This window comes from Papaver somniferum, chromosome 1 (genome assembly GCF_003573695.1).
Source record: "Papaver somniferum cultivar HN1 chromosome 1, ASM357369v1, whole genome shotgun sequence".
Classification (NCBI taxonomy): domain Eukaryota; kingdom Viridiplantae; phylum Streptophyta; class Magnoliopsida; order Ranunculales; family Papaveraceae; genus Papaver; species Papaver somniferum.
Window position 1 is genome coordinate 1,209,567 of NC_039358.1, and position 14,252 is coordinate 1,223,818.

Consider the following 14,252-nt stretch of genomic DNA (forward strand, 5'->3'; position numbering starts at 1 on the left):
TGACTTATTGCAAGTTGGAGGCGCATGGATACAGAGGGAACTAGGTGAACTAAAGATTTAATTGCTTGGTCTTAACTATACGAAGTTGGTTTAGATTTTGTATAGCGGCTTAATCTTGAGAGTATCCAATTATGGACAAGGTCCCGGGGTTTTTCTGCATTTGCGGTTTCCTCGTTAACAAAATCTTGCTGTGTCTTTTACTTTTCTATTTCCGCAATTATAATTGTTTTTATTATAATTAGAAGTAAAATACACAAACTTTAATTCCTAATTACCTGATAGCAACCCTGTTGTGTTTGGTTAAGTCCGAACCTATTATCAAGTAATCATACTTCGTTGTTGTATTTTCTCGATCTCGTATCCATAGACAATCACACGAAGTGTGAACCGATTAGTTGTATTGTCCCGACTCAGTCCATTGATAATCACTTTCAGAGAAAGGACTTATAGGTGGAAAAGTTTTAGATTGAGTTATATATGGGTACCCTCGTATTTCAGAAGGTATTTCACTTTTTCCATCAGTGGAAACCTTTTGTTGAGAAGAATCACTAGCCTTGACAAATTTTACCTCTTTGATAATACTTGGAGCATCTATTCCCTTATAGACCAATCCTCGTGTATCACGACGATTTTTACTTGCTCCTAGCATAGTGGTTAATTTTCTTGAACTAGTATTGAACTTTTTCAAGTTATCTTCCAACATCTTGATTTTCTCAAGAGCAGCAGTTAAATCAGCCTCAAGGACTTTTTCTCGAGCAAGATAAGCGCTTTTCTGTCATCAAAACTTGTTTGCTGGGAGTTAATACTTTCTTCAGATTCTGCAAGTTTCTCTTCCAACGAAAAGTACTTTTGATAAAGATTATCACATTCAAGTGACTTCATACGTAGGTTTTCCTCAAAATCCTTGAGGATCGATTCGTTAGAACGATTCGAAATATAAACACCTGCGTAACATCTTCTCAATTTCTTGTTTTCACCACGGAGAGGAGTCAGAAGTTGAGTGACATGAGAAGTTGTCATCCTCTTCTTTTCCGACGAATTCAACACCTTCACATACTCTGAGACTTTCTCATCAACATCTCTATCAATATCTGAATCACCTTCATCAGAAAGTTCATCAAACTTTTCTTCTAGGTGTGTTTACAAGATATCATGATATTTAGATATTGACCTAGATGTGACAGTTCTCTCAAGTGAATTTAAGCTTTGAAAAAACATCTGGTAATTTCTAAACTGGTACGTTATTAGATATGCTCGTCCATAAAAATCAGATTGCTACAAACACAGACTTATGAGGTCTTTAACGTATTTTCCTACTCTGATACCAATTGAAAAAGCGGGGGTCTAACAACCACACCCAATAGTTCGCTTAACAATATGTATGGACTAAATCCAATATACTTTTAATAGAATCAACTAGACAGTCAGACTCAATCTTAAGAAAAGTATATCAAAGAATTATATCTCAACTTCTAATTCAATCTGCAATCAAATAAATAGGAATTTGCGAGCCCGATTGAATATAAGAAATAACTTGGACGGTATCAAAAACCAATATCGGAGTGTCAATCAATTTAATCAACAACCAAAGGTTGGATTCAAAATTGATTAAACTTACGCACAACCTGTGATATTTCAATTAAATAAACAAATATAATGCGGAAAATAAATAACACAAACACCAGAAGTTTTGTTAACGAGGAAACCGCAAATGCACAAAAATCCCGGGACCTAGTCCAGATTTAAACACCACACTGTATTAAGCCGCTATAGACACTGTCCTACTCCAAGTTAACTTCGGACTGGAATGTAGTTGAGCCCTAACCAATCTCACACCGATCAAGATACAATTGTGCTCCTTACCTCTCTGAATCCCAACAGGACTCTATGCACTTGATTGGCTTAGCTGATCTCACCCACAACTAAGAGTTGCTACGACCCAAAGTCGAAGACTTGATAAACCAATCCATGTCACAAACAAAAGTATATTGAATAGATATATATGTATCCCACAGATATACCTATGAGTTTTGTTCAGTCTTTTGATAAATCAAGGTGAACATGAACCAATTGATACACCAGACCTATATTCCCGAGGAACAGCCTAGAAATATCAATCATCTCTAAATAATCTTAACCGTATGGTAGAAAAATAAGATATTATAGAATCACAAACGATGAGACAAAGATGTTTGTGACTACTTTTTATCTTGTCTATCGGAGATAAATCTCGAGCAAATCTTAGAGAAGATAGTACCCAATCACGATAGAAAACAGCAAGATCAGAACACGCAACTACAGAGAAAATAGTTATGTCTGGCTTCACAATCCCAATGAAGTCTTCAAGTCGTTAACCTATAGGGTTTTGGAAAAACCTAAGGTTAAAGGAGAATCGACTCTAGTCGCAACTAGTATCACACAGGAGGTGTGTGGATTAGGTTTCCCAATTGTTAGAGCTCTCCTTTATATAGTCTTCAAATCAGGGTTTGCAATCAATGTTACCTTGGTAACAAAGCATTCAATATTCACAGTTAGATAAAAACCTGATTAAACTCAAGCTAATATCTTTCGACCGTTAGATCGAACTTAGCTTGTTACACACAAATGAAAAGTGACTTCATTTAGATATGAGTAACCGTACCTAAACGTGTACACCTTTGTTGAATTGGTTACATCAGTTTCCAAAAATTGGTTACATTAGTACCAGGACCGGTTACCAAAATCTCATGGTATTACTTGTGATCAGTTACACAAGTCATAGGATAGGTTACACCAACTACTAGGACTTGTTACACCTCTTACAAGGATCGGTTACTCAATCTCTTGTGATTGGTCACACCAACTTCTAGGATCGGTTAACCAATGACTAGGATCGGTCACACCAAATACAAATATCGATCATACCATCTCAGGTGATTACTTAGGATCGGTTGCACTAATAAAAGTCATACCAATACATAAGTCAGGCATTATGATTAGTTTTACCAAGATACATCAGCAAGTTATGATCGTTTCTACTCAATCACCCATATTGGTAATCCAAAGATTTTCAACGAATAACAATACCAGTAAGCCTAGCGATTTCCCTTTCGATTCACAAAACAAGTTTATGAAAGTACTTCCTTTAAAAAAATGTAAACATTGTTTCCTAGGATAAAATCTTCACCTTTACCCATACATAATCACAATAGCATTCATACGATTATATCGATATCTTGTATACGAAGTTCAAAAGATAGGCTTTATACTTTGTATTATAATTCCTTAATAATATGTCTAACTAGAGTATAATCATTCAAATCATCGCAGTTATGTTCTCAATATAACACGAATTGAAAGATACGTTAGGAATGAAACAGTTCAAGTCAAAATATTATTAACCTCAAGAGGAAGGATGATGTCGTCGATGTAGCACTTTACTTCTTCACATTCTTCAAGTCTTCGTGTAATACTTGTATGTCTCATATCCTAATAATTTTCTAGTTAACCTATACGAAGTTAACTCTAGTATATAATCAAGCGACTCTTTAAATGAGTTTTGGTTCACTAAAATATGACAACCAAACTTTACATACCAACGCTTGGTGGATTCAACCGAGCAATGTTCTAACAAAATAACAATAATTGAATAAATAGTTATTTTCATTAAGTCTCTCGTTAACATATACAAAATTAAATAGTTTAACTCCCAAAGCCCTCTTTCCTATGCAGGAGTGCTAGGTTAGGCAAGACACGCCACTATCTCGTAAATTGGAATTTTTTAGACATTCAATTTCAAATACAGCTCCCAAACTTTATTATTTCTTTTTATAGAGTATCGGGTTTTTTCGAAGCTTAACATATTGTGCGTAATACTATTTTAACTAATATTGTGATTAAAACATTTTATATTTAAATTTTGACTGTACAGTGAAATTCTTATGTTTTTCCTTATGCTAAGCAATTAATAAGGATACAAAAAGAAAATTCTAAAAATGAAAAATGTATTGTCGTTCATATTTTGTAAGTATTGATTATAGCTAAAACATTTATATTTATGGATGTCCTAATCGCTTTATTTGCAGTATTCTTATATACTAATTTCAAAGATTGATAATTCTTCTATTTTACTGGACGAAATTTCAATGAGTTAGCTTCATAAGAACCACGAAGTCCTAGATTTTCAATAAAAAAGAAATTACTTAGGATTTTTATTTATAGAGCATTCTAGTAGCTCGACCGTGAAACTTATTTGTTTTTGTATTTCCGAATATAAGAATGTTACTTGTTATAATTGATCGTATTAACATTATAGAGAATAGGTTTGTCATCTTGACAGAAATGGTTCTTCCCAATGGAAATTTATTCTAAATTCTGGAGCACGGAATCTATATATAAGGAAATTTGAACTATAATTAACAATGACGCATTTAAAAATACGACCTTTACATATGACAATGATGTTTTCTAATGATCAAATTATTTCATGAATTTAGTTTTACTTGATTGTATCTGGTCCATTTTGTTAGCTTAGAAATAGAAATAGAAATAGAAATTTTTGTATAAATGTAGGAGCTTTATTGAAATTGTTAAATTAAAAATATATAACTAAATTTATAAATCATACTCGTCCTTTTTTTCGTCCTCTATCCTATTTTCATCTGTACTAAAATATTGGCCTACATCTGTTTAAAGTTGTACTTTCCTATTAAATCCTCAATATGCCCTTCAATTTTTTTTATAATTTTGAAAGTATATTTTTAATATAACACAATCTAAAATCTTAATGAGAATCTTCATAAATAAGAAACGAATCCGCTTTCTTTTGTATTTATCTTCCTTCCACTCCAAAAATAATAAAATCACCAAATATTCATGTTTATTTTTATTTTTAATAAAAATATAGCACCGAATAAGGGTAGATATGAAATTTTCTCCGGTCTCCTTATATCTTGACTTTGTCAAAGCGGACTTATAAAAATAAACAAAAAGAGCATTAATAAATGATTTTTTTAACAAATGGGCCTATTAGAGGGCATAAATAAGAGGCTTTTAGAAGGATATCAAGCCGGGAAATAAAATTAAGAACGATTTATCGGGGACCATGCTTTTTCTGGAGGGGGATGATATACTTAGGCCACCTTCCATACACTTATAAGGGGTGTCCTAAAGTTAGGAAATGACTAAATTATCCTTTATCCTTGTTTAAATTATGACTAATCTAATAACCTCCCTCCTAAACCTACCAACTTAATTAAAACTCTAATTCATAAAAACAAAAGCACAAATTTTATTTTGAACTCTTCTCTCATCCTTTTGTTTTCTCTTCTATTTTCATAATCATTTTTAATCCAGATTTTATAAATTTATATATTAGAGGTACTTTCCAACTAACCCATGTCTTTTTTATACATTTGCAATTGGAAAATTGAGGGACTAGTAATCGTAAAAATAGAAGTTGCAGAGAGAAGTTCGGCTAAGAATTTTGTGAAAAAACTTTGTGGAACTAGCCGAACCTGCTAAAAACGAAGAACATGATGAAGAACAGTTAGGTTGTTTCGCAAAAAAGTATTCCTAGCCGAAATTTTCAATTTCCCAGACGAACTTTTTATCTGCTAGCCGAACTTTTAAATTTCCTAGCCGAACTTTTTATTTCCTAGATGAACTTTCTGATTTCTTAGCCTAATTTTCAGATAAAAGTTCGTTTACGTCGCAAAAAATTTCCTCCTAACCGAAATTTTCTCTGAAATCCTATATATTGAGTCCAGTTACTTCACATTTTTTTCTCCTAACTTGAATCTTCTCTCAAAACCTATTTATTGAGTCGCAATTTTTTTCTCCTAACCGAACTTTTCTCTGAAATCAAAAACTCCATTACAATTAAGTTCAGCTACATATGCCCTCATAAACATTAGCCGAATTACATTTGCATATAAGTTCGATTACCAGCTCTTCAGATCTTGTAGTCGAACGTGTTTGACTTAGCCAAAATCAAGCTATAAAATTTCTCATTTTTAGAAAATTTTGGCCAAATAAACCAACAAAAAACTGAGTTTGAAGTATACCTGGGTAGTTTGAAGGTTCGGATTAAAAAAAAAGAAGAAAATAATTCCAAACTCTTGTGTTGATTTAATCTTAAAGTAATTATTAATTAGCTTAATGTAATCATTTAACTAATCGTTACATTTAACAATTACACAAACTTAATTAGGAAGGATAATTTATGTATTAATATAAATATTTGGATATGGGATGGCTTTTAAATTTACTTACAAATATGTTACCAAAAATAAAATCATGATCCACTCAAAAAAAAAATCATGATCCTCAAAAGATGGCTCAAAATTAAAACCGAAACCCGAACTCACAGTACAGGCCGGCCTGTGACAAACATTAGGGCCTACGGCATGGAATACATTCGGAATGTTTCAGTTCAACTCCCATGGTCCTACCCAACGCCCACAGGGGAGGGTCCTTTTTTTTTTTCCTTTTCTTTATCAAAATCCATGATCCATCGCAAAAAGAAGCCCCAAAAAGGGAAAAGTATGTCATCCCTCGTGCCCCCCTCCTTAACTACATATCTCACATACCAAATGACCTCAGTTATCCTTTTGACCGGCAGTTTAGCCATATCGAAGGCTACTTTAGTCATCCTAATCAAATGCTTGTTTCTCTATATAAACCCCATCAACTTCGGATTGATAGTCATTATCAACAGGTCCAGCCTTCAATAGCCTCAAAATTCTATAACCCAACAATCCTCAATAGTCGATGGCTCGTCATGGTGTTTCAGGTCTAGTTGGGAAACTTGTAACTGAATTGGAGGTCAATTGTGATGCTGACATATACTATAAAACCTATAGGAAGCATCTAGAAGCCCCAAATAAGGCTGTTTCTAATGTTTACACTGGTGTTAAAGTAGTAGAAGGAGATGAACTCCGTCCAGCTTGCCTCAAAGAATGGTGCTATGTTGTTGGTATGACAGTATTATTTCACTCTATCCTTTTTAAATAGTTATAACCCGAAAAAAAATTGTTTACATTTTGTAGTAATGCAACTTTACATATATTGTTAATTTGTGCACACAGATGGTAAGACAATGACCGCTAAGGAGGAATCAACATGTGACGATGAAACAAGGACCGTATTGCACCACATAGTTGAAGGAGATGTGATGAAGGATTACAAGAAGTTCGATGAGATCGTTGTAGCTACACCAAAGCCTGATGGACATGGAAGCATTGTATCTATATCTATATTGTATGAGAAAATGAAAGAGGATTCTCCAACTCCATTTGATATGCTAAAAAGCGTCCATCAGAGCATAATAGATCTGAGTGCTCACATCTGCGCTTCTGAGTAAAATATGTCTTGAACGTTTGGTGTCCCATATGTACGTCAGTACTTGTTTATTTGTTTGTGTGTTATTTGCATGAGCTCGTTGATCTGTATTTCGTTTTTTCAATCATTTTTTTTAATTTCTTTTTCTACTTTTTCACTTTCTGTTTCTGTTTTTCTTTTATTTTATTACTAATAAATATTTTGCTTAAGAGTTTCAAGGACTATTCTATGTATGTTTCATTAAATAAGGCTAGGCATCGGACTCGGAGTTATGATTTCTGGTTATATATCGCTGGCAAAATGGTGACCTAAATGACTTTGGTGGGAGCAACCACCTAACTTTATTTACAAGTCCACAGCCGCAAGTGACAGTAATTGCAAAGAAACGCCACTAGGTACATATTTCCCGTTCAAGGGATGCGCATAAAGCCACATGGCACTGGAATATCGAATGAAGTTGTGTAACCGTACATATATGATGAGCTTTAAGCACACTTGTATGATTAATTTCAAAACCTTTGAGGTCTGCACTCTGCAATTGTTCTTTGAATCTGGAAGGTAGGATTGTCGCCGTTTAACTAGAATTAAATAGTAATTTCAAAACCAGATTCCATACCACTGGGAAGAAATTGCGAAAGTTTAAATAGAAGAAGTAACCGGGGCCAACAGTCTGCTTAGGAAATGCGGAAGAAACGTGTACATTGATTTGCTTTCGAGGTAAAGTTTCGATGAAACTAAATGCCCAGGAAGTGCCCACCATAAAGCGTTTGTGACCAACTCCAGTAGTCTCCCATTAGAAAAGGAAAAAAACTAATGCGCGAGTGCTATTACTACCCACGGCATAAAAGCAACTGAGCACCTTAATTAATATAGGGTACGTTAACTAAATATTCTTAATTTTGATCCCTAATAAATATATCCTTATGCAACAATAAAAATACCCATATCATTTAAAAATTTTATCCATTAAAAAATAGATTACAAACCTTAATCTATTACCTTAATACCTCACTTATGATCATTTTTCATTTACGAACCTTATCCATTAATAAATTTATTTCTCTATTTCTTCACAGCCGCCACCACCACCACCATTACACCACCATTACACCACCACCATCACCATCGTCGCCGCCACCACCACCAGCACTTACTAACTACAACCACAATTAATATTCTACCACCACCACAAATATTCCACCACCACCACTGTCGACGTTATCAACGCCGTTGTCGCCACCGCCGCCGCCATCACTGTCGCCGCCACCACCACCGCCGCCACCGCTACCAAAATTTGGTGTAAACAACCGAAGTTGATCCAAAAATTCAAAAAAAAACTTTACTAAAAAATATTTCAATTTTTTTGAGTCAAAAAACTAAGTTGATCCCAGTGAATGAAGTCGACAACCAAATTTAATACAAATAACAAAAAAACATTCCAGTTCAGTTGTGTCAACAATGGAAGTTGATCCCACTGAATGGGGTCAACAGCCAAAGTTGACGCAATAACTGAAAAAAATACTCCAGCATTTTTATATCAACAATGGAAGTTAATCCCAATGAATGGAATCAACAATTTAAGTTTGCACAAATAATCGAAAAATATTGTAGTCCAGTTGTGTCAACAATGGAAGTTGATCCCAGTAGATGGAATCAACAACCAAAGTTTGACACAAAAAACAAAAATTGACATATATGAATGAGTGAATTTGACGTGAGTCGGACACGCATCATCTGACGTAGAGTTAGTCATGCTACCATTGCACCACAAATTCAACATTTGAAGAACTTTACACCTATAAAATCCAACAACACCACCACAACCATCAGTCGAACAACAAAACACAAACACAGACCAATAAGAAATTAAGCTTTAACAAACGTGATTTAAACTACAAACATGACTATACTAATCCAAGTAAACGTTGTCGACAATTGGAATCAGTAGTTGATCCCATAGAAAATGCTGTCAACAACAGGAGTTGAATAGTAGTTGATCCATAAAAAATGGCGTCAACAACAATAGTTGATCCCACAAAAATAAATCAACAAAAGTAGTTGATCCCATAAAAACTGAAGTCCAAAGTTCGACCATGGAAGTTAATACCTAAGAACCAAACATGTAAAATGGATCTAGAATAATATTGGCTCCGATATAAATGAAATGAAGATAATCAACGTATCCTAATCAATTTCCAAATAACACGTAAAAACGATAACAATGATGTGGTTATAAGTAATGAAACACATTCCACATGCTTCCAACAAAACTACTATCGAAGAAGCAAAAAAGAAGGATTAGCTCATTACCTTTCTCATTAAACCCACTTGAATAAAGTTATAATTTGATACCACCAAAAACGACTAACCTCTGAAATATACTCGTAGTGCTGATGCTATATGAACCATTGCCATGATGTATGGTGCAACAAATCCCAACCAATCCAATTGACTCTATCTATGTATGCTTCAAGTACAAATGTATGCTTCTTCAAATAAATTCAATACCAACGAGAACAAAAAGCAATTAGTTAACCCGAAGAAAAAAAAAATCTAATTGTGCTTGAAAATATACAAACCTTGGGAAACTAAGATCACTTGCAAGAGGCGGGGAAGGTGGCAACCGGATATGATGTAATGAGCCTCATATATGGACCTGAAAAGCATATTGATTAAAAAGAAAACATTGGGATGACCAGGATTAATATTCTAACACGTAAGGTTCTTGTAAGAGTGAAGGTCAAAAAATGAAAAGGGTACTCTCCACTTTGTCTTGCATAACACCAGCATTTCTCACTAGTCCAGAAAGGCTTGTAAATGACGAAAGGAATCCGTTATAAAACGTGATTTATCACGATTTTCATCCGTTATTCGATCTGTTATTTATTTGGTGTGATTCTTTCTAAATCACAACCAGAAAACGTCATTAAGTATGATGACCAAAATTCGCCATTTATGGTGACGAATAAAGTCTGTGATATAGAATCACGTTCTCTGTTTGTTAAATATAATAACGATTGGGTTCTGTGATACCTTAGAAACTGATTCAGATTTGGTATTCAGATTTGGTGAATCAGAAGTATATTTTGATTCAGGTAAATCTGAAAACTTACTACGTTTTGACACTGAATATACAAATGCATTTTTAAGACAAATTTAACTTTATATTAATTACTAAAAATTACATCAAATATTCGAATACAGATAAAATGTATATTCATCATACAACATAAGTAAATTGAAATCACATCCAAATATTAAACTGACCTTTTTTCACTGAATTCAAATTACTAAATTGTTACCTAGATTTACCACTCTAATTTGATAGCTCTTCTATAAGATTTACACAAGTTTTTAGCTACCTAACCTACTGAAACATATCCAAGTATGCCATCTCTATAGATTAAAATTGCACTTGCATCCACAGTTTCATCAACCTGGCAGTCAAAATCGTCATCGTTTGGAGGCTTTGTGCTATCAGCAATTCCTTTGCAACTGCTCTTTTCCTGAAGTTCTTCAAACTGCAATAGAAATAGGAATGTGCGGGGAACCTACTCTCCTGTATAACCAAATACCAAGTTAGTATAACTACTTCCTGATATGAACCAATTCGAAGGAACCAAGTAATCTCACTTTGAAAGAATCATCATTTGTAAGGGGACAAGACTAATTCTGACCCCCCATGACTAATATTGAAGCAGGGGTGGTAATAGGAACCACAACAAGAAGGTGATTTAATATCTAAAGAAAAACACAATTTCAGGTAAAATTCAACTTAAGAGACAAAATACGACATGTTCTGCATTCATTAGGTGATATATTTAAATGTCCGGAGACATTCCAAACCCCTAAAACTTGTGAAGAGTTCAAGGATCCTAGCGAACTCTAATTAATAAATTTATGCATTCTGACACTATAATTATCAGGGGAGATATTTGCAATAACGGAGATGTGGTGCACCAAGGACAACAAACATATCTAAGCCTCTACAAGAAGTGGTGAAAATTGAAAACAATAGGTCTGGAGATTGAGCATTAAGTAAGCCGATATCAAACAATAATACAAGGGTATGGGATTTAAGATAATAGAGTTAGAGGAAAGGAGCTGAGGTCTCTTTGTTACAGGGTAAAGGTATTATTTGCAAATTCATTCCCTGCTGCTCGTGGAAACGAATGGTGCGCAGACTAACTTTAATTAGCCAACTATAATTATTATACTATAAGAAATGGATAAAGACAAACAAAGAAAAGAAGTTTTTTTTATCGGTAACAAAGAAAAGAAGTATTGTACTGAAACTAAGATGCATCAGAAAAAGGAAGAAACAAACCTGTATACTACTCCAATATTTGTTGTTAAAGACTGAATCTTTTGAACCTGTAAGAAAACAAATTACAGCATCACCATCTGGATGTAGAAATGTACAAACAAGTAGGAACCAATCTAAAGTGATAAGAAAATGAGGATGCAAGACCTGGAAGAATATTTGTGAGCAGGCAGCTGCTTGCTGAACTTGTGTAAGTTAAAGATACAAGATCATTTGTATGTTGTGACTTATGCCTACCCAAAAACGAACCAATCGGCACATGTAAAAACTCCCTGATCACTTCCAGCAAACGAGAATGAAAATGAGAGCTTACCTTGACTTAGATTGAAATGAATCATAACCATTCAGAGCACGTTGTACTACCCCTTCACCAAACTATCTACAATTGGAAGTTCAACCTACAACTGCCACAAAAGATATAGGGACATGCACAGCAGTTTGTTAGTGTGACCTCCCATAGGTCTGACCACAAATAATTAACCAAACCTGGTAATATTAATTGTATAAGTTATATTACAGTATGGAAGTTTATACATACAAGCTAAAAGACTGAATGAACTTGAGAAGAGCCAAACTCGAGTCCAAATCCCTTTTGTCCACTTTGTACACAGTATACACCACCTGAAAAGATTAAAAAAATCAAGAAAAGATTAAAAAAATCCATCTAGCATTTTGCAACACTATTACAGTTGATACCACAACTTATACCTATACAAATCACTTTCAAGCCTTTCTACTTTAGAAATGAAATCTTCCACCACTTCCGAGAAATGAAGATCACATACTCACTTCTTTTTAAAAAAAATTATACTTCTCATAGATGTCCTGGACACAAAAGATAAATTTAATTCAATATTTAGCATATCCTTCCTGATCAGTAAGAGATCTTAATAACTTTGATCATGATATCAAAAACCCAGCATCAATACCAGAATCATTGACATAACCTAAATCAACATTATTTCAGAAAATAAAAAATACAAAACCCTACACGGAAACAGATTTTCAGGAAACTCGTAAGTCCTAACCGATACCAATAATATTCCTAGCTAACAAAAATCAAATCAACTTAAGGTGGAAAGAAATTATACCAAAGTTTTGCTACTGATGCTGAACTTGATGTCGTTGGTGATGAATCCATACCTTGAGATCGATTTAAACAATACCAATCAAATCTAATCAAATAACAATAAGTAAAAACTAAATCATAGTTGAAAATGAGTTGACTCAGTTCCATATCTTCTTCTTTCCATTACTCAAACCCTAGGATTTCAGGAGAAAAACAACTAGATTTAGGGTTACAAAAAAGACTTTGTTTTTTATTTCTGGTGATACAAGGTTTTGATTTTGAGATGAGGGTGATGATTAAGTTCCATTGGTAAGAGTGCGGTTTCAACTCAGAAAAATAATAAGGGGAGAAAAACCTTTTTTGTTCAAAGAGAAAAAAAGAACGAGATGGAAACATGGAAAGAGAGTGCAGGAAGGGTTGTCAGTTTAGATCGAGATGGAAACATACTCGTAGCCTTACTACCTTCGATTGGATTGTAGGGGGAAATTCAAGCTTAGGCCTAATTATACCGGCCCAATTACTAGTGGAACCTATATTGCACTATGTAGAAGACCTATGGCTAACCATTTTCATTCCGCTGGATACGTGGCTAGCCACTTTTGGGCGCACAGTAGAAAAATAGTATTGGGCATAAAAAACCTATAAATGTGTGTCGGATTTATTCCGTAATTTAATGGTTCATCGTTAAATCATACACCTAGTAAATTACCACACTAGAGAATGACGGGTTTTTTTAGTTAAGTGATGGATCCAACTATTACTGTGGTATATGACGAAATTTGTTTGTGAAATCATATTCACATAACTAATCTGTTATTTAAAAACGTTATTTATAACCCCTTCTGGACTAGTGTCTTGCAGCTAAAAATAGGAAGGATATAAAAGGGTACTCTCCACTTTGTCTTCTATACTCACTAACATCAGCACCATCAACGATTCTCAATTCAATAAATACGGAATTATATCACCTAATTGTGGAATTACAAAACACTAGCATCAGCATCTTGCTTTATAATAAGTAAGTAAAGAACCTACATTTTCTTTCAATTAAATGTAGCATTCAATCTACAGACTTGGCAAATCCATGTTATTCACATTTCACACCTTACTTGATCTAGACCCACTAATAGTCAAACAGTGACGCAATTTCTTAAAAAAGAACCAAGCTAATATGAAAAAAGTGTGTTATCCGTGACTTGACCCCTTGTATTCTTGCCGATGCTTAACAGAATCAAGTAAAAATAGCATTTTTAAACCCAAGAAAAACCATGTAAAACCATATAAAATATGTCAAATATCATTCCTGGTGTAGACTGGAAGTAAATCACCATACCAAACAATATAGAATTGAGAGTAGTGACTAGTAACAGACCAATAAAATGTTGCGACATACCAAACCCACGAAATCATCACCACCACCATCATTTGTGTACCCTTTTTATTAGGAAGCAGGAAGAATTCACCACTACCACCATCTCCCGACCACCACCACCACCACCGTTTCATACATAGAGATTGTTAATCAGTTGCAGAAATCTA

The 14,252-nt window shown here is 34.1% G+C and overlaps 1 protein-coding gene and 1 long non-coding RNA gene across 2 annotated transcripts; one reads left to right on the plus strand and one right to left on the minus strand.

Annotated features, from left to right (window-relative positions):
• The first annotated feature begins 6,702 nt into the window (after positions 1 to 6,702).
• Positions 6,703 to 7,541, plus strand: LOC113324831 (major latex protein 15-like). The gene is made up of 2 exons (XM_026573121.1): positions 6,703 to 6,955; positions 7,068 to 7,541. Exons 1-2 carry the CDS (start codon positions 6,751 to 6,753, stop codon positions 7,340 to 7,342), a joined length of 480 nt encoding a protein of 159 aa, XP_026428906.1. The 5' UTR covers positions 6,703 to 6,750; the 3' UTR covers positions 7,343 to 7,541.
• Positions 7,542 to 10,582: 3,041 nt separating this feature from the next.
• Positions 10,583 to 13,263, minus strand: LOC113324839. Its single transcript, XR_003347951.1, has 7 exons — positions 12,736 to 13,263; positions 12,353 to 12,469; positions 12,183 to 12,265; positions 11,958 to 12,048; positions 11,792 to 11,877; positions 11,648 to 11,694; positions 10,583 to 10,879 (listed from the first exon to the last, which is right to left on the minus strand). It is a non-coding gene; the product is annotated as an uncharacterized LOC113324839 (long non-coding RNA).
• Positions 13,264 to 14,252: the final 989 nt, after the last annotated feature.